This window comes from Artemia sp. Qi Xiang Cuo, chromosome 18, assembly GCF_049724085.1.
Source record: "Artemia sp. Qi Xiang Cuo chromosome 18, ASM4972408v1, whole genome shotgun sequence".
In the NCBI taxonomy this organism is placed as follows: Eukaryota; Metazoa; Arthropoda; class Branchiopoda; order Anostraca; family Artemiidae; genus Artemia; species Artemia sp. Qi Xiang Cuo.
The window spans coordinates 28,075,893-28,101,900 of NC_142811.1; the positions used below are offsets into that span (position 1 = coordinate 28,075,893).

General features: G+C 35.7%; 1 protein-coding gene across 1 annotated transcript in view; it reads right to left on the bottom strand.

Moving 5' to 3' along the window:
* Nucleotides 1-26,008, bottom strand: part of LOC148941388 (uncharacterized) — a 107,237-nt gene that overhangs the window by 28,005 nt on the left and 53,224 nt on the right. Inside the window, exon 3 of the mRNA XM_089104542.1 lies at nt 19,485-19,611. Coding sequence (XP_088960668.1) covers nt 19,485-19,611 — 127 coding nt within the window. The remainder of the gene's footprint in view (nt 1-19,484; nt 19,612-26,008) is intronic.

A 26,008-nucleotide genomic window follows, 5' to 3' on the forward strand; every position in this document is an offset into this window, starting at 1 on the left:
ACATAAATTCCTCTTTTCCACTTCCCTTAGAACTTCTCAATTAAACTAAAAAATATTTAATTTTTTAAAGAAGATATTTAAATTTTGAAAACCATAATATCCGCGAGGGGGGGTATTTTCCAGGTGATGAGGTTCCTTGGATGGAGGAGGGGAAATTTTCCGTGGGGGAGGGGGATAAACGCTTAGAGCCGTAGAAAGTGACAGGGTGAAGGAAACCCCTATTAATAGACATAAAAAAAAGAGAAATAAATCTGGATTTAAGAGTTTATGACGTCCGATTTTCTTTGTTTCTGTGACAACAAAACACAACATTTTTATAAATCATCTTGACAGTAATTTATATAAAGACTTAAAAAAACAAACAATTCCAACAAGGTTGAACATGTAAAGATTCTAACTTGTGTTTTACCCAATGTAAGCACAGTGGTTGAGTTGCACGAGGGTTCAGTTACACGAGGGTTCAGTTGCACCGGGGTTCAGTTGGACGATGGTTCAGTTGCAGCGTGGTTCAGTTGCACGGTGGTTCAGTTGCACGGTGGTTCAGTTGCAATGTGGTTCAGTTGTACGGTGGTTCACTTGCACGGGGGTTCAGTTATATGGTGGTTCAGTTACACGGGAGTTTAGTTAAAAGGGGTTGAGTTGCAAGGGGGTTGAGTTGCACGAGGGTTCAGTTAAAGAGGGTTTCGTTCCATGAGGGTTCAGTAGCACGAGGGTTCAGTTGCACGGGGGTTCAGTTGCACGGTGGTTGAGTTGCAAGGTGGTTCAATTGCACGGTGGTTCAGTTGTAAGGTGGTTCAGTTACACGGTGGTTCAGTTACAGGAGTTCAGTTGCTTGGGGTTCAGTTACACGGTGGTTCAGTCACAATGGAACCACCCCCCGCCTTCTCAAGACCAGAACATAACATAAGCTTTACTGAAAAAAAGACCGTTGATTGTCAGTTTAATTTACCTATACTGATATTTATTCCTTAAAATTAAAATTTTTTTTTTTTAAAGTGAGTAAAATTTTTTTTTTATTATTTAAATGAAAAAAAGTGAAAACATTTAAGTATTTTTTGTTTTCAGTAAAGCGCATTTATGTTCTGGTCTTGAGAAGGCCTGGGGGTTATCAGCCTTATTAATGTTAATTTTTGTTCCTTTCAAGTTTAACTCGGCTATTTATTCTAATTTCTGTTCATTTTGAGTTTCATTTATTTATTGATAGTGATTTGTGGTAGTTTTGCGCTTGGATGATTACTTGACTTCATTTCTGCCTATTTTTGGCTTAATGAAGCTCTTTACTTTTCTTAGAAAAGCTTTTTTTGTGGAAAAAGTCATTTTAGATGAATTTATGTTCGTTTTTTATTGACAAAGTCATATTCATAAAAAAAAATCTCTTCAGTTTTTTTTTTCTATAAGAATCAATAGTTTGGCCTAATTGTGGGGGTTTTGACATGCCCAATATCCCTAAAGACATAGTTGCTGGACCGTTCTACTATGCTGAACAAAACAGTTGTCTCAAAATTTTGACTAGATGTGTTTGGGAAATGAATCGGCTTGAGAGGCTGATTGTCTTCCAATCTCTTTGTAGTCTTAGAAAGGACCCTAGAACTTTTAATTTTGAATCGAATTAGCTTTCTTTATATGTTTCGAAGATATTTCTAGCTATTATAGAGATACTGCCTATGATATTGCTTATACGCCTTTTTGAAAACCTGCTTGTGTATAGTTTTTTCGTTTAATTGGAACGCCCCTAAACGCTTTCAGGAAGTTTCACCCTAATGACCTTAGCATCTTCAGTTGCAGCAATTATAGTTTTAGTATACTAAAAGTATACAAATAGTGCTTTCTGGCTAGTTCAAAATCCTCCACAACTTGCTCTTAAAGATCTAACTTAATAATATAAATTGTTCTTGAGATATTGCTTTGTCCCCTTTTTGAAAGTTCACATTCTTATAGTTTGTTTTTATTTAGTTCAACATCTGCCTAAATATTTCTTAAATTTGATTACTGAAGACATTGTTATATTATCTTTGGATTATTGGCTCCAAAATGGCCGTCTCACAATTAAGATCGAATGTGTCTGGGGAAAAGAGGATATCAGGGAGAGCGGGGGGGGGCTATTTTTTCTCCATCATGCTTGACTCTTAAAATGGAACTAGAAGTATTCATTTCCAATCACATGAGCCTCCTCTAAAGTTCACAAGACCACCTCTTCATAAAAACCTTACATCCCCCGGGGCATAACTTAGAGCCCTTATCCCCACACTTTGGGCGGTTCTGTCAACCCCAAAGGCAGTGTTATGAGATCTTTGGACTATTTTTGAACAAATGTATATCTGAAAAATTCTATCGGATGCATTGGAGTAGTAATCAACCTTATACTTCTATGGGGCCCCCGTACCAAACAGATTTTTCTGGTATTCTATTCTACAGGTCATTACACCTTTGCCAAGAGACTTACGCAATTTACGGACAATTTTTTCTGACGTAGATTTCTAGTTCAAGATATACAAGTTTTTTTTAGGTTAAATCCGTGGTCATTCATCTGTAAGTTGATTAGTAGGTTTTTTTTTTTAAAATTTGCTAATAGGTTTTTAAGACTCTTAATACGAATGCTACATGCATTCCATTTTTGTAACTAGGAGCGAGATTGTGTGATGCTATAAGACTGGTTTCGCTTCATGGGTTCATTAATAGAAAGACTAATGTTTTTGAAAAGGGTAATTACTTCTTTAGTTTACGAGATTTGCGAATTTTTTGCGAAAAGGTATTTCCGTAAAGGTATTGCGATGGTTAAGAATGCCTCACGAGTAATTAAAGAATGGGATGCTTGCATCAACAATACAAAGAATATGCTCAGATACTTAATAGATTTGACGCCTACAAGAGACATTGGTAGAAGGTATTCAATAGCTTAATTGAAAAGTAACGATAGAATGACATTGTGACTTGACCTAGCTTTACCTCTCCGATGTGGTCTGTATAATACACAAGTGATGATTTGCACAGTGTTGTCAATTTTAAATAGTTTAGAAATAAAAAAAATTAACAAGAAATGGCTGAAAAGTGTTTTGAGGGAGTTGAGTTGCACGAGGGTTCAGTTACATGCGGATTCAGCTACACGGGGATTAGTTAAATGGGGTCGAGTAGCACGGAGGTTCAGATGTACAGGGTTTCGGTTATACAGGGGTTCAGTTACATGGGGGGTTCAGATGTACAGGGTTTCGGTTATACAGGGGTTCAGTTACAGGGGGGGTTCAGTTATGTTTTCTGATTTTGTGTGTTCGCAAGAAAATAACTGGTCTTTTAGCAAACTTAGCCATAGCTACCTGAAACTCTGCATAAATATCTTCATTTTTAATCTAATTGCATAGCTACTAAAGGATCATTGAACATTTTTTCTGATTTTGTGTGACCACCCGGCACCACCGATGCCTCCTGAGTCCCCCATTATAATACTTTTTAAGGCTTTATTATATCTTTTCAGAACAAATTATTATTTTAGGGAATTATTTCGGTGAAACAGTTAGAGACATTTGAACGGTGTTGTGAGGTCCCTTACCACAACCCTAAAGGGCTCCGATCCCCCCACCCCAACCCCGAAGGAAGCCCCCGGACAGCAAAGGTTCTCTGGACCCCCAAAGGACCCCCGGCGCCCCCGATGCCTCCTGAGTCCCCCATTATAATACTTTTTAAGGCTTTATTATATCTTTTCAGAACAAATTATTATTTTGGGGAATTATTTCGGTGAAACAGTTAGAGACATTTGAACGGTGTTGTGAGGTCCCTTACCACAACCCCAAAGGGCTCCGATGGCCCCAACCCCACCCCCAACGCAGCCCCCCGACAGCCAAGGTTGTCTGGCCCCCCCAAGGACCCCCGGCGTCCCGATGCCTCCTGAGTCCCCCATTATAATACTTTTTAAGGCTTTATTATATCTTTTCAGAACAAATTATTATTTCAGGCAATTATTTCGGTGAAACAGTTAGAGACATTTTAAGAGATGATTTTAGAAAAGGACTTGAGGGTGGAACTCTGTGGTCGTTATAATACACAAGTTCCATTTGAACGGTGTTGTGAGGTCCTTTACCACAACCCTAAAGGGCTCCGATCCCCCCACCCCCACCCCGAAGGAAGCCCCCGGACAGCAAAGGTTCTCTGGATCCCCCAAAGGACCCCTGGCGCCCCGATGCCTCCTGAGTCCCCCATTATAATACTTTTTAAGGCTTTATTATATCTTTTCAGAACAAATTATAATTTTAGGGAATTATTTCGGTGAAAGAGTTAGAGAGATTTTAAGAGGGTTGTGAGGTCCCTTACCACAACCCCAAAGGGCTCCAATCCCCCCCCCCCCACCCCGAAGGAAGCCCCCGGACAGCAAAGGTTCTCTGGACCCCCAAAGGACCCCCGGCGCCCCGATGCCTCCTGAGTCCCCCATTATAATACTTTTTAAGGCTTTATTATATCTTTTCAGAACAAATTATTATTTTAGGCAATTATTTCGGTGAAACAGTTAGAGACATTTTAAGAGATGATTTTAGAAAAGGACTTGAGGGTGAAACTCTGTGGTCGTTATAATACACAAGTTCCATTTGAACGGTGTTGTGAGGTCACTTACCACAACCCCAAAGGGCTCCGATCCCCCCACCCCAACCCCGAAGGAACCCCGTGGTCCTCAAAGGTTCTCTAGGCTCCCAAAGGGGCCCCCGGCGCCCCAAAGACTCCCGAGCCTCCATTATAATACTTTTTAAGGCTTTATTATATCTTTTCAGAACAAATTATTATTTTAGGGAATTATTTCGGTGAAACAGGCCCTCATAGGTGTTTGTTGTCTGAAACCTATAGTTTGGGATGAATAGTTTGCTATTTCAAGCTTTTCTGAGCTGAAGTTTCTTAGTATTTCATAGGTGTGTGTTGTCTGAAACTTATGATTTGAGGTATGTATTTTGCTATTTCCGACTTTTCATAACCAGATTTCTTAGTCTTTCTTAGGTATGTGGTGTCTGAAACCAATGATTTGGGATGTGTGGGTTGCTATTTTTTGAATTTTCTGAGCTGGATTTTTTAGCCTTTCGTTGGTGTGTGTTGACTGAAACCTATGATTTGGGAATGAGTGGTTTGCTATTTTTGACTTTTCTGAGTTAGATTTCTTAGCATTTCATAGGTGTGTGCTTTCAGAAAATTATGGTTTGTGAGGTGTAGTTTGCTTTTTGGACATTTCAGAGCTAGGATTCTTAGTCCCTCATAGGTGTTTGTTGTCTGAAACTTCTAGTTTGGGATGAGTAGTTGGATATTTCAGACTTTTCTGAGCTAAGGTTTCTTAGTATTTCGTAGGTGAAGCTTCCACGTCAGTTTTAAGTTCACCAAGACATAAAAAATTTAAAGTTCAGTTCTAATTTTTCCATAGAAGATAGGAAAAGTTATACTATTAATGTGATTATTTTCTATGAAGATAGAAAGTTTCAATTTAATTCTAAATTTTCTTAAATTCAGTTCCGACTTTTCTCAAAGAGATGAGAAAATTTAAAGTTCAATTCAAAATTTTATCAACAAAGTCAAGGAAAGTTCAAGTTCCCTACTGAATTTTACCAAAGAACACAATTCAATTCTAATTTATCCAGAAAAAATAAAAATCTTCCACTTAAGTTCTTTATTTCACAAAGACATAAAGAAATTTAAAGTTGAATTCTAAATTTTTCAGTGGAAGATAGAAAAAGTAATACCATACTTGAGAATATTTTCACAGAAGATAAAAATCTTTAGTTCAATTTTAAATTTTTTCAATGAAGTGAAGAAAAGTTCAAGGTCCATACTGAATTTTACCAAAGAACACAATTCAATTCTAATTTATCCAGAGAAAATAAAAATCTTCCATTTAAGTTCTTTATTTCACAAAGACATAAGGAAATTTAAAGTTCAATTCTAAATTTTTCAGTGGAGGATAGAAAAAGTAATACCATACTTGTGAATATTTTCCCGGAAGATAAAAAGTTCTAGTTCAATTTAAAATTTTCTCAACAAAGTGAAGAAGAATTCAAGTTCTCTTCTGAATTTTACCAAAGATCACAATTCAATTCTAATTTCACCAGAGAAAATAAAAATCTTCCACTTCAGTTCTTTATTTAACAATGACATAAATAAATTCAAAGTTCAATTCTAAATTTTTCGGTGGAAGATAGAAAAAGTAATATCATACTTGTGAATATTTTCACGGAAGATAGAAAAGTTCTAGTTCAATTTAAAATTTTCTCAATGAAGTGAAGAAAAGTTCAAGTTCTCTACTGAATTTTACCAAAGAACACAATTCAATTCTAATTTCTCCAGAGAAAACAAAAATCTTCCACTAAAGTTCTTTATTTTACAAAGACATAAAGAAATTTAGAGTTCAATTCAAAATTTTTCGATGGAAGATAGGAAAAGTAATACCATACTTGTGAATATTTTCCCGAAAGATAAAAAGTTCTAGTTCAATTCAAAATTTTCTCAACAAAGTGAAGAAGAATTCAAGTTCTCTTCTGAAATTTACCAAAGAACACAATTCAATTCTAATTTCACCACATAAAATAAAAATCTTCTACTTCATATCTTTATCTCGCAATGACATAAATAAATTTAAAGTTCAATTCTAAATTTTTTGGTGGAAGATAGAAAAAGTAATACCATACTTGTGAATATTTTCTCGAAAAGATGAAAAATTTAAAATACTGTTCCAAATTTTTCACAGAAGATAAAAAGGTTCAAGTTCTCTTCGGAATTTTACCAAAGAACACAATTCAATTCTAATTTCTCCAGAGAAAATAAAAATCTTCCACTTAAGTTCTTTATTTCACAAAAACATAAAGAAATTTAAAGTTCAATTCTAAATTTTTCGGTGGAAGATAGAAAAAGTAATACCATACTTGTGAATATTTTCCCAGAAGATAAAAGTTCTAGTTCAATTTACAATTTACTCAACGAAGTGAAGAAAAGTTCAGTTTCTCTTCTGAATTTTACCAAAGAAAATTCTTTCTTGACCTTACCTCCTGGATCAATAAAAAAGACATATCACTCAAGAAATTATGACAAAATTCTAAGTGAGTAACAAACTGTTTCTTGAATCCTCCTCCTGAATGCACAATACAGTTATTTCATTTAAGAAATTACGAAAAAATTGTAAACAAGTAACAAACTCTTTCTTGAATACACCTCTTTGATACACAATTCAGAAATTTCATTTAATAAATTATCAAAAATTGTAAATAAGTAGCAAATTCTTTCTCGAATTCGCTTCCTGGATCAATAAAAAACAGATTTCATTCAAGAAATTATGACAAAATTCTAAGTAAGCAACAAACTCTTTCTTGAAGTTACCTCATGGATACATAATGCTGAAGTTTCATTTAAGAAATTATGAAAAAATTGTAAGCAAGTAACAAACTCTTTCCTGAAGTCACCTCGTGGATACACAATGCAGAAATTTCATTAAAGAAATTATGAAAAAATTTTAAGTAAGTAGCAAATTCTTTCTTGAATTCGCCTCTTGGATAAACAAAAAAGTCATTTCATTCAAGAAATTATGACAAAATTCTAAAATAAGTAACAAATCCTTTCTTGAAATTACCTCATGGATACACAACGCTTTATTGTTTTCACGACTTAGATACACGATGTAGAAATTTAATTCAAGAAATTATAAAAAAAGGAAAGTAAGTAACAAACTCTTTATTGATTTTCATCTCTTGGATACAAAAAACTTGGCACCTTTCCAAACGAGCGGGGATTCCCCACTGGTTCCTACACATTGCAAAAAAAGTGACGTCTCTGTGTCGTCTCGGTGTCGTCTCTGTGATGACACACACACATAGAGACGAGACACGCACAGACAAGACACACAAACAGAGTCATAGTGAGAGAGATATCCAAAAGTTGGGTTGATCTAGGTACACTTAGAGTGCCGCGCCACTCTAAGTGAACCTAGATCAACCCAACTTTTTGGATATCTCTTTCACTATGACTCTGTTTGTTTGTCGTGTCTGTGCGTGTCTCGTCTCTATGTGTGTGTGTCATCACAGAGACGATACAGAGACGACACAGAGACGTCACTTTTTTTGCAATGTGTAGGAACCAGTGGGGAATCCCCGCTCGTTTGGAAAGGTGCCAAGTTTTTTGTATCCAAGAGATGAAAATCAATAAAGAGTTTGTTACTTACTTTCCTTTTTTTATAATTTCTTGAATTAAATTTCTACATCGTGTATCTAAGTCGTGAAAACAATAAAGCGTTGTGTATCCATGAGGTAAATTCAAGAAAGGATTTGTTACTTATTAGAATTTTGTCATAATTTCTTGAATGAAATGACTTTTTTGTTTATCCAAGAGGCGAATTCAAGAAAGAATTTGCTACTTACTTACAATTTATGATAATTTTTTCCTAATCTATTGAATGAAATTTCCGTATTGTGTATCCAAGAGTTGACTTCAAGAAAGAAATTGTTACTTACTGAGAATTTTTTCATAATTTCTTGAATTAAATTTCTACATCGTGTATCTAAGTCGTGAAAACAATAATGATTTTGTTACTTACTTGGAATTTTGTTATAATTTCTTGAATGAAATGTCTTTTTGTTTATCCAGCAGGTGAATTCAAGAAAGAATTTGCTACTTACTTACAATTTTTTCATAATTTCTTTAATGAAATTTGTGCATTGTGTATCCACGAGTTGACTTCAGGAAAGAGTTTGTTACTTGCTCACAATTTTTTCATAATTTCTTAAATGAAATTTCTGAATTATGTATTCACGAGCTAAATTCAAGAAAGCGTTTGTTACTTACTTAAAATTTTTTCATAATTTCTTGAATGAAATGTCTTTTTTATTGATCCAGGAGGTGAATTCGAGAAAGAATTTGCTACTTACTGACAATTTTTGATAATTTCTTTAATGAAATTTCTTCATTGTGTATCCACAAGGTGTATCAAGAAAGTTTGTTACTTGCTTACAATTTTTTCGTAATTTCTTAAATGAAATAACTGTATTGTGCATTCAGGAGGAGGATTCAAGAAACAGTTTGTTACTTACTTAGAATTTGTCATAATTTCTTGAATGAAATGTCTTTTTATTTATCCAGGAGGCGAGTTCAAGAAAGAATTTGCTTTAGTAAAATTCAGAAGAGAAATTGAACTTTTCTTCACTTCGTTGAGAAAATTGTAAATTGAACTAGAACTTTTTATCTTCCGGGAAAATATTAACAAGTATGGTATTAATTTTTCTATCTTAAACTTAAAAATTTATATTTTAAATATAAATTTATTTATGTCTTTGTTAAATAAATAAATTAATTGATATATTTTTTTTTTCTATTGAGAAATTATAATTGAATTGTGTTCTTTGGTAAAATTCCTAAGAGAACTTGAAATTTTTTATCTTCTGTGAAAAATTTGGAACAGTATTTTAAATTTTTCATCTCTTCGAGAAAATATTCACAGGTATGGTATTACTTTTTCTATCTTCCACCGAAAAGTTTAGAATTGAACTTTAAATTTCTTTATGTCTTTGTGAAATAAAGAACTTAAGTGGAAGATTTTTATTTTCTCTGGTGAAATTAGAATTGAATTGTGTTCTTTGGTAAAATTCAGAAGAGAACTTGAATTTTTCTTCACTTCGTTGAGAAAATTTTAAATTGAACTAGAACTTTTATCTTCTGGGAAAATTTTCACAAGTATGGTATTACTTTTTCTATCTTCCATCGAAAAACTTAGAATTGAACTCTAAATTTCTTTATGTCTTTGTAAAATAAAGAACTTAGGTGGAAGATTTTTTTTTTCTCCGGAGATATTAGAATTGAATTGTGTTCTTTGGTTAAATTCAGTAAAGAACTTGAACTTTTCTTCACTTCGTTGAGAAAATTTTAAATTGAACTACAACTTTTTTATCTTCCGTGAAAATATTCACAAGTATGGTATTACTTTTTCTATCTTCCACCGAAAAATTTAGAATTGAACTCTAAATTTCTTTATGTCTTTGTGAAATAAAGAACTGAAGTGGAAGATTTTTGTTTTCTCTGGTGAAATTAGAATTGAATTGTGTTCTTTGGTAAAATTAAGAAAAGAACTTGAATTCTTCTTCACTTCTTTGAGAAAATTTTGAATTGAACTAAAACTTTTTATCTTCCGGGAAAATATTCACAAGTATGGTATTACTTTTCCTATCTTCCATCGAAAAATTTAGAATTGAACTCTAAATTTCTTTATGTCTTTGTAAAATAAAGAACTTAAGTGGAAGATTTTTGTTTTCCTTGGAGAAATTAGAATTGAATTGTGTTCTTTGGTAAAATTCAGTAGAGAACTTGAACTTTTCTTCACTTCATTGAGAAAATTTTAAATTGAACTAGAACTTTTTTATTTTCCGTGAAAATATTCACATGTATGGTATTACTTTTTCTATCTTCCACCGAAAAATTTAGAATTGGACTTTAAATTTCTTTATGTCTTTGTGAAATAAAGAACTGAAGTGGAAGATTTTTATTTTCTCAGATGAAATTAGAATTGAAGTGTGCTCTTTCGTAGAATTCAGAAGAGAACTTGAATTCTTATTCACTTCGGTGAGAAAATTTTAAATTGAACTAGAACTTTTTATCTTCCGGAAAAATATTCACATGTATGGTATTACTTTTTCTATCTTCCACTGAAAAATTTAGAATTGAATTTTAAATTTCTTTATGTCTTTGGGAAATAAAGAACTTAAGTGGAAGATTTTTATTTTCTCTGGATAAATTAGAATTGAATTGTGTTCTTTGGTAAAATTCAGTAAGGAACTTGAAATTTTCTTCACTTTGTTGAGAAAATTTAAAATTGAACTAGAACTTTTTATCTTCCGTGAAAATATTCACAAGTACGGTATTACTTTTTCTATCTTCCCCTGAAAAATTTAGAATTGAACTTTAAATTTCTTTATGTCTTTGTGAAATAAAGAACTTAAGTGGAAGATTTTTATTTTCTCTGGATAAATTAGAATTGAATTGTGTTCTTTGGTAAAATTCAGTAGGGAACTTGAACTTTCCTTGACTTCGTTGAGAAAATTTTGAATTGAAGTTTAAATTTTCTCATCTCTTTGAGAAAAGTCGGAACTGAATTTAAGAAAATTTAGAATTAAAGTGAAACTTTCTATCTTCATAGAAAATAATCACAATAATAGTATAACTTTTCCTATCTTCTATGGAAAAATTAGAATTGAACTTTAAATTTTTTATGTCTTTGTGAACTTAAAACTGACGTGGAAGCTTCACCTACGAAATACTAAGAAACCTTAGCTCAGAAAAGTCTGAAATATCCAACTACTCATCCCAAACTAGAAGTTTCAGACAACAAACACCTATGAGGGACTAAGAATCCTAGCTCTTAAAAGTCAAAAAAGAAAACTACACCTCCCAAATCATAATTTTCTGAAAGCACACACCTATTAAATGCTAATAAATCTAGCTCAGAAAATTCAAAAATAGCAAACCACTCATTCCCAAATCATAGTTTTCAGTCAACACACACCTACGAAAGACTGAGAAATCCAGCTCAGAAAAGTAAAAAAATAGCGACCCACACATCCCAAATCATAGGTTTCAGACACCACATACCTACGAAAGACTAAGAAATCTGGTTATGAAAAGTCAGAAATAGCAAATTACATACCTCAAATCATAAGTTTCAGACAACACACACCTATGAAATACTAAGAAACCTTAGCTCAGAAAAGCTTGAAATAGCAAACTATTCATCTCAAACTATAGGTTTCAGACAACAAACACCTATGAGGGCCTGTTTCACCGAAATAATTCCCTGAAATAATAATTTGTTCTGAAAAGATATAATAAAGCCTTAAAAAGTATTATAATGGAGGCTCGGGAGTCTTTGGGGCGCCGGGGGCCCCTTTGGTAGCCTAGAGAACCTTTGAGGACCGGGGTGTTCCTGCGGGGTTGGGGTGGGGGGATCGGAGCTCTTTGGGGTTCTGGTAAGGGACCTCAAAACACCGTTCAAATGGAACTTGTGTATTATAACGACCACAGAGTTTCACCCTCAAGTCCTTTTCTAAAATCATCTATTAAAATGTCTCTAACTGTTTCATAGTAATAATTGCCTAAAATAATAATTTGTTCTGAAAATATATAATAAAGCCTTAAAAAGTATTATAATGGGGGACTCAGGAGGCATCGGGGCGCCGGGGGTCCTTTGGGGGTCCAGAGAACCTTTGCTGTCCGGGGGCTTCCTTCGGGGTTGGGGTGGGGGGATCGGAGCCCTTTGGGGTTGTGGGAAGGGACCTCTAAACCCTCTTAAAATGTCTCTAACTGTTTCACCGAAATAATTCCCTAAAATAATAATTTGTTCTGAAAAGATATAATAAAGCCTTAAAAAGTATTATAATGGGGGACTCAGGAGGCATCGGGGTGCCGGGGGTCCTTTGGGGGTCCAGAGAACCTTTGCTGTCCGGGGGCTTCCTTCGGGGTTGGGTGGGGGGGATCGGAGCCCTTTGGGGTTGTGGTAAGGGACCTCACAACACCGTTCAAATGGAACTTGTGTATTATAACGACCACAGAGTTTCAACCTCAAGTCCTATTCTAAAATCATCTCTGTAAAATGTCTCTAACTGTTTCAACGAAATAATTGCCTAAAATAATAATTTGTTCTGAAAAGATATAATAAAGCCTTAAAAAGTATTATAATGGGGGACTCAGGAGGCATCGGGGCGCCGGGGGTCCTTTGGGGGTCCAGAGAACCTTTGCTGTCCGGGGGCTTCCTTCGGGGTGGGGGTGGGGGGATCGGAGCCCTTTGGGGTTGTGGTAAGGGACCTCACAACACCGTTCAAATGTCTCTAACTGTTTCACCGAAATAATTCCCTAAAATAATAATTTGTTCTGAAAAGATATAATAAAGCCTTAAAAAGTATTATAATGGGGGACTCAGGAGGCATCGGGGGCGCCGGGGGTCCTTTGGGGGTCCAGAAAACCTTCGCTGTCCGGGGGCTTCCTTCGGGGTTGGGGTGGGGGGATCGGAGCCCTTTAGGGTTGTGGTAAGGGACCTCACAACACCGTTCAAATGTCTCTAACTGTTTCACCGAAATAATTCCCTAAAATAATAATTTGTTCTGAAAAGATATAATAAAGCCTTAAAAAGTATTATAATGGGGGACTCAGGATGCATCGGGGGTGCCGGGTGGTCACACAAAATCAGAAAAAATGTTCAATGTTCCTTTAGTAGCTATGCAATTAGATTAAAAATGAAGATATTTATGCAGAGTTTCAGGTAGCTATGGCTAAGTTTGCTAAAAGACCAGTTATTTTCTTGCGAATACACAAAATCAGAAAACATAACTGAACCCCCCATGTAACTGAACCCCTGTATAACTGAGACCCCCGACAACTGAGCCCCCCAATTAAGTGAGCCCCAGTATAATCGACACCCAGTACAACTGAACCTCCGTGCTCCTTAACCTCCTTTAACTAATTCCCGAGTAACTGAATACGTTTGTTACTGAACCCTCGTGCAACTCAACTCCCTCAAAACACTTTTCAGCCATTTCTTGTTAATTTTTTTTATTTCTAAACTATTTAAAATTGACAACACTGTGCAAATCATCACTTGTGTATTATACAGACCACATCGGCGAGGTAAAGCTAGGTCAAGTCGAAATGTCATTCTATCGTTACTTTTCAGTTAAGCTATTGAATACCTTCTACCAATGTCTCTTGTAGGCGTCAAATCTATTAAGTATCTGAGCATATTCTTTGTATTGTTGATGCAAGCATCCCATTCTTTAATTACCCGTGAGGCATTCTTAACCATCGCAATACCTTTACGGAAATACCTTTTCGCAAAAAATTCGCAAATCTCGTAAACTAAAGAAGTAATTACCCTTTTCAAAAACATTAGTCCTTCTATTAATGAACCCATGAAACGAAACCAGTCTGATAGCATCACACAATCTCGCTCCTAGTTCCAAAAAATGGAATGCATGTAGCGTTCGTAGCAATAGGTTTAAAAACCTATTATCCAAGTTTAAAAAAAAAACCTACTTATCAACTTAAAGATGAATGACCACAGATTTAACCTAAAAAAAACTTGTATATCATGAACTAGAAATCTACGTCAGAAAAACTTGTCCTTAAATTGCGTAAATCTCTTGGCAAAGATGTAATGCCCTGTAGAATAGAACTACCAGAAAAATCTGTTTGGTACGGGGGCCCCATAGAAGTATAAGGTTGATTACTACTCATTGGGGGAAAATATGACTTGGGAGGGGGGTGTAGCTGCCCTCCGATAAATTCAACTCTGAAAAATGGCTCTTCAACTTCCAATTTCCAATCCAATGAGCCCCCTCCTAACTTTTTACGACCACCGTTTCCATAAAAACATTAAACGCCCTCGGGCACACATTACAACCCTTGCCCTGAGGACTGTGAGGGGTTTCTCATCCTCAAAGACATAACTTCTGGACTTTTAAACTATGTCAAACAAAATAACTATTTCGAAATTTTGACTGGAAGTGTTTGGGGAAATGATGGGTAAGGGGGGAGGGGTGGTTGCCCTTTAATCAATTTTGACTATTAAAGAAGGCACTAGCCTTTTCAATAACCAACCGAATGAGCCCTTTTCGAAGTTTCTACGACAACAAATGGCCATCTTAAAAATTTCTATCAGATGCGTTTCTGGAAAATACGACGTGTGTGTGTGTAGGGGGGGGGGCAATTTGCCTTCTGATCACTTTGACTTTTAAAAAGTGCACTATAACTTTTGATTACCAATCCAATGAGCCCTCTTTGAAGTTTATACGACCACCATTTCTATAAAATAAAACCTTCTATGCCCCCAGGGCGTAACTTACAACCCTTGACCTGAGGGCTATATGGGGGGGGGATATTTTATCCTCAAAGACATAATTTCTGAACCTTTCAACTACACCGAACAAAATGGTTATCTCAAATTATGATTGAATATGTTTGGGGAAATGACTGGTGTATGGGTGGGGCTGGATGACCTCTAATCACGTTTGACTGTTAAAAAGGCCAGTAGAACTTCTGATTACCAATCAAATGAGCCCCCTCTGAGGTTTATACGACCACCGTTTCTACAAAAAAAAACCGTATTTCTCCACAGGGCATAACTTACAACCCTTGCTCTGAGGGTTGGGGGGGGGGCTCATTCTCAAAGTCATAATTTATGTACCTTAAAACTACACTGAACAAAATGGCTATCCCAAAATTTTGACTTGATGTGTTTGGGAAAGTGACTGACGTGGGGGAGGGGGAGCTCTTTGCCCTCCATGAGCTCTTTTGAAGGTCCTATGACATTTCTTTTTTATAAGAAGTGTCCTGGTCTAAAAAAAACAATATATTGTGCCCACGTCGCTCTTTCCTATGATATTTTGTCTTGAGATGTCAATTATACAGCACTGGAAGTGCCGATTAGACCGGTTAAGCCCTCCCCCCTAAAATTCAGTCTATGGGTGCCCATGCCCCAGTGTTAAATTTCCATTAGAATATTCACTCATCATAAATTTCCCTCCCAAAGGAAGGTTCTCCCCTTAGAAATCCACCCCAAGCCCAAGCCCCCTCCCACCCAAAAAGAAAAGTAAAAATGGATGTATGCTTCCCAATAACAAATACTAAATGTAAGCAATGGGCAAAGTTCACAACTTGCAGCCCTTCCCCCGGGGACTGTGGAGGGTCATTTTATACCTAAAGACATAGTTATTAGATTTTCGACTATGCTGAACAAAATGGCTATCTCGAAATTTCGATACGGTGAGTTTGGAAAACATAGGTGCGTTGGAGAGCGCCTAGGTGCCCTCCAGTTTGTTTTCGGTCACTTAAAAAGGACAATAGAACTTTTGATTCCCGTTCGAATAAGCCCTCTCGCGATATTTTAGGACCACTGGGTTGATACGATCACCCTTGGGAAGAAAAGAAACAAACAAATAAACACGCATCCGTGCTCTGTCTTCTGGCAGAAAAAAAAATTCCATTTTTTCCATATAGGAGCTTTAAATCTCTACAATAGGGTTATCTGATAAGCTAAATCTATTGGTTTGATTTTCATTTTTTTTTTATTTTCATAAAAAGTCATTCTATGACTTTTTGGGGGTATTTTCCCTTTTTTCGAAAATAAAGCAAATATTCTTAAGCTTGTCACTTTTGATTACTTACAGTTCGTTACAACAAACTGTTTGAAAATTTAAACCATTTCAAATGCAGTTTCACAATAGCTGTAAGATTTTTACATAATTCGCAGTCAAGAATTTTATTTTTAAGTTGAACGGACCGCATACAGTATACAGGTTCAGTTGGATTTTGACATTGATTAATTAAAAAAACTTTTATTATTAATTGATTAATTTAACAAAATAAGTTTTTCAAAAAAAGTAAAGAACTCCTTTAAACCAAAAATAAACAAAAAAGAATCAAATTATGTACCAAGCATACAACTACCAATAAATAAATGAAACCCAAAACAAACAGAAATTAAAATAAGTCAAACTCAAAACGAGCAGAAATTAATATGAGTAGGGTTCTAAACCCCATGCGTTCTAAAAGCTAGAATATTATTTGTATTTTACTGAAAAAAGATCAAATGAATTTACTGAAAAAAATGTGTATGGTCAGTTTAATGAACAAAATAGAATCAAACAATCTACCAAGCATACAACTACCACAAATCAGTATCAATAAAAAAATTAAACCCAAAACAAACAGAAATTAAAACAAGTCAAACTCAAAACGAGCAGAAATTAATCTGAGTAGGGTTCTAAACCCCATGCGTTTTAAAAGCTAGAATATAATTTGTATTTTACTGAAAAAAATTCAAATGAATTTATTGAAAAAATGTGTATGATCAGTTTAATGAACAAATTAGAATCAAATAATCTACCAAGCCTACAACTACTACAAATCAGTATCAATAAATAAATGAAACTCTAAACAAACAGAAATTAAAATATGTCAAACTCAAAACGAGCAGAAAATAATCTGAGTAAGGTTCTAAACAGAGGCGCCATTTCAGCCAAACCTTAGGGTGGGCAAGCAATCGACATGGGCCCCGAAGCAGGCTTGTATAAAAAAAATTGCCTCTAGCTTTATCTACTGTCTACTGCCTACTGCCTTCCTATAAAAACTGCCTTCCGTGGGAGTTACCGTAAAAATTAAGGAAATTGTCTCAATTGCTTTGCCTTTCCTTCTTTCGCTCTTATGCCATAGGTTCAGAAAAGGCCAGATATCTGAAGAAAGCGGAAACGGTATGTGCGATGTTAAAAAAACAGCCGTTTGGGAATCTTCCACTTTTCCGAACCTATAACTTGACGAAAGCCGAAACTCTGTAGACACTCACGCTTTGACTAAAGTATATTCTGTAGCCGAATTCTTCAGCTCACTGCTTACAGTAAATACTTTAGTCCAAGTCGGAGCCATGCTCCGGCTATGACGATGCAAAACTTAGCTCGATCAAGTATATTTACAAAATCAAAAATACAACAAAATTTTGAAACAGATCAGTGAACACTCAAGGCAACAAGGGGAACCGTCGTGGTTTCATCTTCGCAACTTCGTCAACAAGCTGGTCAAAATCCAAGTTTTTAACTAAATTCTTCTCTGCAAAGATCAAAAGCAGGTGACTAAGACGATCGTCTCCTGTGGTCGAGCGCCGATAGTTTTTCACTATTTCCAGCCCAGAAAACAAGCGTTCATTGCTGGCTGTCGTGACAGGAAGTGTGGCAGCAATATGAAGAACTTTGATAATTTCATAATAGGCCACTGGAAGTGTCTCGATATTATCGATGACGTCCATTAAGTTCTTCGGCTTTGCCTTCTCCTCGAGCAAAAACCACTTGAGAATACCAGCTTGGGCCTCAAGAAGAATCTGGTCAATGTCCATTTCAGAATAAAGTTCAGAGAATTGCTTGAGGAGCCCTGCATCCATGAACATGGTAGAGCTGGGGACCAGAGCTTCGAGTGTACTGAGCACTGGAAGGTTATCTGCAAACCATGTGTCGAATTCCACAATCAAACATCTACAGTCTCCAGGTATTCTCTTTTCAGTTCTTCCGCTAGAGTTGGAGCTCTATTCTCGGATTCAGCAAAGTGTTTTCCTAAAGTCGAAGTGGTCATGAATTCTTTCAGGTGTTTGAAAATTTTTTGGATTCTTCTAGGTCGTCCCTTCTGACCGGCAGGGGAGAATTTTGTCGCGGTTCCATTCATGCCAGGTACTTCAATTTCAAGGCCCTCAGCAAACACTTTTGCGTTCTCCAAAAGCGATGCAAATGAAGTGTCAGAGTGCAGTTCAGCTATTTCCTTCTTAATTGCTTGAATCAAGGTGTGGGACCTAGATATTACCAGCTCAACTGCCTGAAGCTGCTCAGAAAGGGAGTTTGTTGTCCTCAGAATTGCTTCCATATAGAGCAACTGGAATATAACTGTGAAAGATTCCATTTTCTCTGGAGCCCAGCTGCTTCTGCTCGAGCTTCACTATCAGCTCCCTCGCTGACTGCAGACAGTACAGCCAGAACAAATTAATATCGGAGTCTTAGCTTCGATATTGATCGATACCAGTATGACCCTCTTGTCGCAGCACTCCTTTCTATTTCCAGGACTGGCAGTTGAGTAGCGTTTTGGGACTCGACAAAAAAGCTGATGTCTGGTGTTGCTGTTGGAAATGAACGTGTACAGATTTTGAACTAACAAAAAAATGAGCCAACAGTCCCAACACCTTCAACGCAGTTTGCAATGACCAAATTTAGTCTCTGCGCATGGCAATGAATGTATATTGCTTGTGGCGCTTTCGCTCTCAGTCGCGCTTTAACACGAGAGAAGGGCCCACTCATCACGCTTGCTCCGTCGTAGCACTAAGCAACACAAAATTTCTAGTCGATACCAAGTTTCGCCACTGTGTCGTGAATGAAGCTGGCTAAACTCTCAACATCCAGGCTTTTCATATGATAGCATCCTATTAGTCTTTCTTGTACTTTTCCCTCGTCGAAGTACCTCATTAGAATGGCGAGCTGTTCTTTCTTCGAATTATCTTTTGTCTCGTCGACAAGACCAGCAAAGTATTTGGCACGCTTAACTTCTTGCACTATTGTAGACCGAAGCCAAGATCCAATAACTGAAATTAGATCGTTCAGGTATTCGTGGGACGTATAGTGAAGTCAAGTTTTATCACAAAGAGTAGTGGGTTGAGGAAGGTCATCTCCCTTACATATGGAATATTTTCCATTCATTTGAAGTTTTAATGTTGATCTTAATTTCAATTTAGAAAATATTGTTTTGTTTTTTTTATTTGAACCCTCAAGGATTCGATCGATCATATCTCTTTAAATCTAACTTTCAAAATTGAAAAATTACTATGTAAAAATGATAGCTAGCTTAAAAAAGTTTAGAATTTCTAACATCATACTATGCACAGTGATGACCTCCTAGAAAGCTGGTAATTAATGATGGAGATAACGTTTGAAGATCAAGATTTAAAACTTTTAGAAAAGACTTTTGTTACTCACCCTTGTAGGATAACTTCTGGGTCAATGGCTTCGGGAAGCTGATTCTTATCCAAATGGGTCCAGGGGTAACCACCTCTGCTTCTCGATCGTCTTATGTCTTCCCAAACATACGTAGTGGGAGGTCGTACTGCAAGACAATTATTGAAGTTATCCTAAAAACTTTTCCGTTTACCTCCATCGACACAACTATTACATGTTGAGGGAAACCAAAAAAATTTTAACGGATCATAAACTGTGACAATTTAGCCGCGACAGGAGAACTGCAATATATCCATACAAACATCCATCACCTCCTAAATTTTATAACCCTCGACTGTTTTCCATCGCACCCTTCAAAATACGGGCTACCTTTTAGGCTCTGAAATTTTCTCCACTTTAATTCGAATTCATGATTATTTATATTTTAACATTACTTTTTTCCTAATTATAAACTGTGACATTCTATAGGTCTTATTATAAACAGTGCCATTTATTATATTATAAATTTTGACATCTTATTGCAAGAGCAACATTACAGCTTAAAACAAATAGATATTGTTCCATATAAGAGAAAAAGAAGAAATTTAAATTTTGTAGTTAGTGAGTGCTTTAAAGAGTCATATATGTTGAAATTTTTATTGCATAATTCGCGTCAAGACCAAACCTTTACTGCGAGAATTCCATTCCTGTTTCTATAATTATGCAAATTTTCACGTGATAATAAATTTTAATGAAATATTTAAGCAAGCATCAAATATTTCGTTGTTGCATGCATTGAAATTAAAATCTTATTCTATACATTTACGGTTTCTATTGAAAAGCTTTATATTGGTTTCTATTGGTGTTTATTACTACCAACAGTTTGATCAAAGGCTCTCTTAAACGTGAAGGACGGTAACTGCTCCCTTTTTCATCCTGCCGTTTCTTACATTTAAGTTTGATATTCATAAAACAATGGTCCGAGAATAACATCATCCCTGAAAAAAATCTACCCATACAGCTATATATTAAGTGGAGGGGGCCTGGCCTGAAATATCAAAACAATTATAGGTTCATCGTTTCCATGGTTTCCAAGCCAAATTCTAGTAGAGGGGGCCCAGAAGATACAACCGGGAGTGCAATGCCCTTTGAATCCGACCTGGTGTTACATCACCAGACTCCCTGGAATTTCAGCATTTGATTTGCGCAATAGCCCCAAGAGGTATTAGCAAGCGACACAACTAATATAAGGAAGGATTGTCAGTATAGTTGATATTAGTGTGATAATAGAATTCAAGGAGTGAGAACAGTTTGACTTTACTCTTTTATTTATCCTGCAAGATATATATTTGCAATAATGAGTGGAATGTTTAAACTATTAGAAGTTGATAGTGGAGCTGAGAGCAGCAGCAATGATACAAGAGCACCAAACATTGCGGTAGAAATCACGAGAGAATCTAGACTTTGTCTCGAGTGGGAAGAAGTATATGAAAGATACGTGTTATCTTTGAGTAAATTTAAATTGAAGGACCAATTATGCTTCGCTGCGAAAGTCGATATAGTACATATACATAGACTTCAAAGTGCTTTAAATGCAATAGTGAACTATATCGAGGACAATCGGTAATTGTATATCTGTAATTGTATATCGGTAATTGTATATGGTAATATCAGTAATTGTATATGTGTAATACATTATTGTTGTAATTATGCTGACACACACAATAAAATTGTTTTGAAATCGAAAATGTTCCCATTCTTTTTGTTTTATTTTTTTAAAGTAGGTTATCGAATATTCTTGAAGTAGAACGAAACGTGGTTAGTCTAGAGTCAGCAGTGAGAGTGTTAGGATTGAAAAATGAATAAATTTGAGAAAGAGAGAAATAAGTCGAATCTTGTGATTATGGGAAAACGTTTGATTCTAGATAACGATTTTCTCGAGTTATCTCTTCAACGGAAGATATTTTCTCAGGGACAACTTGACAATATAATGGGGAATGATTCTCCACCATTGGACTATTGTATGAAGATTTTACGACGTGACTCAAATGCTTTTACTCAATTTATTGATATATTAATTGAAACAAAGCAAAATAATATCGTGGATATACTTTTGAAAACATTGCCATAGATTCTATGTAGATGACTATCCCTTCAAAACAGGTTATGTAACGTCACAGAGTTACTCTTCTCTCTCCTATCCCCCCTCTGAATTTATCGAACGTGGATCAGTTTCTTTTTAGCTGTGAGAGAGAGAGTTGACACTGGAAACCAAAAAAATGTTCTATACATGTCCACTATGCATGTATACTCTTTGCAGTTGGTGATCATGTGAGAATTGTACAATTATTGATGAGTATAATGAAAAGTGTAAATTATGTAATCCAGGTAAATTACATAGATGATATCCAGTACAGATTGAAGGCTCTAATTCATGTCTTGGAAGAGATTTGTTACTCTCACCCTAGAGGGCAACTATGCTCCAATTGCCGCTATGACAAATGTGATCAGTGGGAGAATACTTATCCTGGTAGAATTGGAAAGAACCCTAACGTGGTCTTAAATTATTTTGGGAGGAAGAATCAAGTCTACGATTCAACTGTTGGGGTAACAAGACAATTTGGTTTCTACGTCATCGTTGTGACGACACTGCCTATTATGACTATAAACCTAGTGATTTTTATTTGGCTGTTACAGAATGTGATTCGCAACTTGAAAACACTGCATGTGATATTGCTTCAAATAGACAAAATGAAACAAGTGAATTTCACAATATGAATGCAAATAGTATCATTGACTATACAAAGAGATATGATAAGAGTGAAGTTACATTGTACTGTAGAAAAGTTGACCCGAACTTTGCAGCCAATCAAGATCAATATACAGTAAATTCAAATAATCTACTAGCTTTAGTGGTTCTCGACCGTTCCCTATACTCAGAAGAAGAAATCTAAAACTGAAGAATAAAGACATTGTTGTTCTGTATATACATTTTTTTTACTAATAAACAAATTTGCATACATTTTTAAAACACTTTACTCGTAGGGCACTAAAATCAATATTATATAGGTCTGAGAAAATATTTTCCACCATAAAGTCATTCAGACGTGGATTGTCTACTTAAATATTAAGAAACTACTATAAATTATAACCACGACATCTGAAGGCGAAATACAGTAGCCCATGAAAACCGCAACTTTTAGTCGTTAGATCCTAAACTCTCATCCGGTTTAGAACAACAGTTTTTCCACTGCTTTCAATATAGTTGTTCATACTATACTCATATCTTGAGTGCCAGACAAGTCTAGTACAATGATACCATGTCTTTTAGAGAACATTTCTTCGGTTATACCATTTTCAAATAGTTGTGAATCATGATCTAGGGTTTGCATTGTATACTCATACAATGTTCTATAGGACTTATCAAAAGATAGATTGTAGAGTGGAATTTCATTTACTTTGCAGACATAGATTTTCATCTATGTATGCGCAAACATCTCGTATTTATGCGGGCAGTCAGTACACGAACCTATTGCACTAGCGCTTTTTACAAATGCCAATGTTAATTTCGATGGAATTTCTCCATTGATAAGGGATGAGTCGGTGAAGGTGCACCAGCCTGTGGCAATATGATGTTGATTGGTGATTGTATGAGGAACAAGTACTTTAATATTATTTCCAATGGCTCTCAGTTTTTCCACTGCCAAAGCATAAGAACTCATAACCTGCTGCTTTCGTACATGTAGTATTGCCGAGGTGAGGGAGAAAGTTACATCAGGATTGGCATGAAGTGTTTTCCTAAAATGAAATTGGATGGAGCAAGCTTCAATTTTATATCCACTTTAATATTTGGAGGTAGCCATTGGGGTATATTAAATATCTCAAGAAATATTTTTTCAACTAGATGTAATTCACTAGTTGTAGCATTTTTAAGTTCATCTGTACTATTAGTATCTGTAATATATTCATATCCATTGAAGGTGCCTCTCAATTCCTTGTATCCTTGGGTGTCATTAACATAAAGTGCATATAGCTTGTATGATTTGATAGACCGTTGCTTGTGCTAACCAGTGTACCATTTATGTTGACACTGATTTGACGAAAAAAATTTTTTAATATACAATTGTCATAGGGAATTCCATCAGCATGAACTGGCACTCCATTGTCGGATTTCTTGATTATCATATGTAAATCTATAAATTTTGAAGACATTTCCATAAAGTAGTCCTCATCGGAATAAATTTTAAAGTGGATATTATCGGAGAGTGGTTGTTCATTTTATCCATGTTTTACACTCACATCTACATTTTCTGCATTGAATAGATTTAAAGATGAGGTGATTGAAGAATGCGCGGTAGATATGTCGTTGTTCAGTCTATGAAAAGAAATCCAGTTCCGAACTAACAATTCTCTTCCTGGGGCTTCTTCTTCTGTTTATTGTACGTGTCGTCTTTTTCCATTCTTTTCTTCGACAGGGGTGATGTCTTTCGTTTCTGACCTGAGTAGAGACTGATGTGTGATGCACTTTTTCCCAACCTGTTTAAAACTTTTCTATTTTGTCGGGATTTCAATTGCTCGCCAAGGGATCGTGCACTGGACCTAAGATTGTTCGAGATACTTTTTTTTTAAAATCGTTTCAAGAGCTCCAATCATATAGCCTAGTGGATTCGAAATCCGTCGTAGTCGGTGCAATAAATTTTCCAGCCAGAGGTAGTACAGAGTGAAATAGCTTAGCCAACCAAAAGCAATGACCATAGCCGGGCTTGATGATCGACCTATGTAATAGTCTATTCCATTGCCCAGTTGTCTTGGGCCAAGAGTATTAACATAGCAGTCAATATCAGGACAAATGAATACCACTTTTCTATTAGACATCTTGTTTGTTTTGAACACTGACAACGATGGGTCGAAAATGGCATGTAATCCCAGCCAAACCTTTTGATATTGCTAGGGGCTCACCTAATTCAGTTCTTAGTGTTAACTGACAGAGTTCCAAATAGGAAGTGTTTACGGAGATATATTGAAGATGCTTTATATTGTAATGACGAATATGATCTTGATTGGTTTTTCGTTCAAGAGCTCGTAGGAGGGGAACACTGCTATTGCCAATTCTGGATTTTTCAACAAATGAAGCATAAAGAAATACACAAGTGTACGAGAAGAAGGCAGGCGGGTAGTCAGCAAGAATAACATTTTTGTTTCCGGCACTTTTACCATTTATTATATTAAGTTTAAAGCCAAGAAAATTTTTTAGATTATCATTGAGAATAACCTTTACACTGGCAATGGGTGAACTAGTGTAGATCTTGCCCTCTTCCTTGGAATAGTGGAAATGAAAGGCTCCTTTTTTTACGAGCAAAAACTCTTCTACTGATAGAAGGACATATATCATTCATGGATCTAAGTTCCTGGCTAGATCGTTCAGGGGAGTAATAATCCAACCAATTGATCTGTTGATTTTTGTTATGCTTGTTAACGACTAACGGTCTATCATGTGGTCCGGCTTTCATGTTATATATACGATCTTTTCTCAGAATATTATATGTATTTTTGAGAATACAGTCGACAAGAGCCACTTCATAGGCGCCATCAAATTTGATAGTGGGAGAGAGTTTCGTCCAAAAATCACTTGTTTTATTTAGATCATTGTAGAGAGGCTCGGAGATATTGAACATGAATGTCACATAGAAATCATTGGGCATTGTTAATGTCTTCTACTGCAACCCAAGAATCCGAATCAGAGTTGTATCCTAGCCAACGAACAAGCAACTGGCTCTTGCCCCTGAAAGTACAGCTATTTAATATCTTTTCAATTTGATAAATTTGACTACTGTTTCTAACTTTTTGTAGTTCATATTCATAAAAACCGCCGAGAATCTCATCATCTTTGGTGTCTCGCAGAAGATATGCCGGGGGCTCAATGTCTAGGATTTTTTTCACTTTAAAAAGTTCAGTGGGCCATAAACAATTCCCCTTTTCAAAAAAGTTGCTGGTTCTATTAATTCGAACAGTATCGCCAACATCGAATTTTTTCTTCACAATTTATTTTCACTGGAATATTGTTTAAGAAAAGTTTCAAATGTATTTTGACTACAATAAACTTCCTGAGGGCTAGCATAGGACAGAGATCGATGAGGTCATTGGTTATATATTTGCATGATTTTATATAAATGATGAATAAAAACAGCAGTATTTTTCAGTAGAGCTTTGTATTATATTTCATCGTGGATTAACAAATTCACTACCACGGTCACTTTGAATTTAACTATAGTTATCTTGTTCAAGAATACTTTCTACAGCCTGAGCAACTTCAACACCTCTCTTTGTTCGCAATGGAATGACTTATGCATAGCGACTAAAGACACTGATTGCTACTAGAATATATTTATAGGGTGTATTGTAGCGTCTTTGAATCTCATCTAGAGTTAAATGATCTTTTTGCATTATATGCATCGGGAAAATGGCTTTAGTTCGTCGAAATTGTTTGCAACAAAGCCTGCGATTTCGATGTAGAGTGTAACTCGGTTCATTTTCTAGATATTCTTTTGCATTTTCTGAAGTGCTGT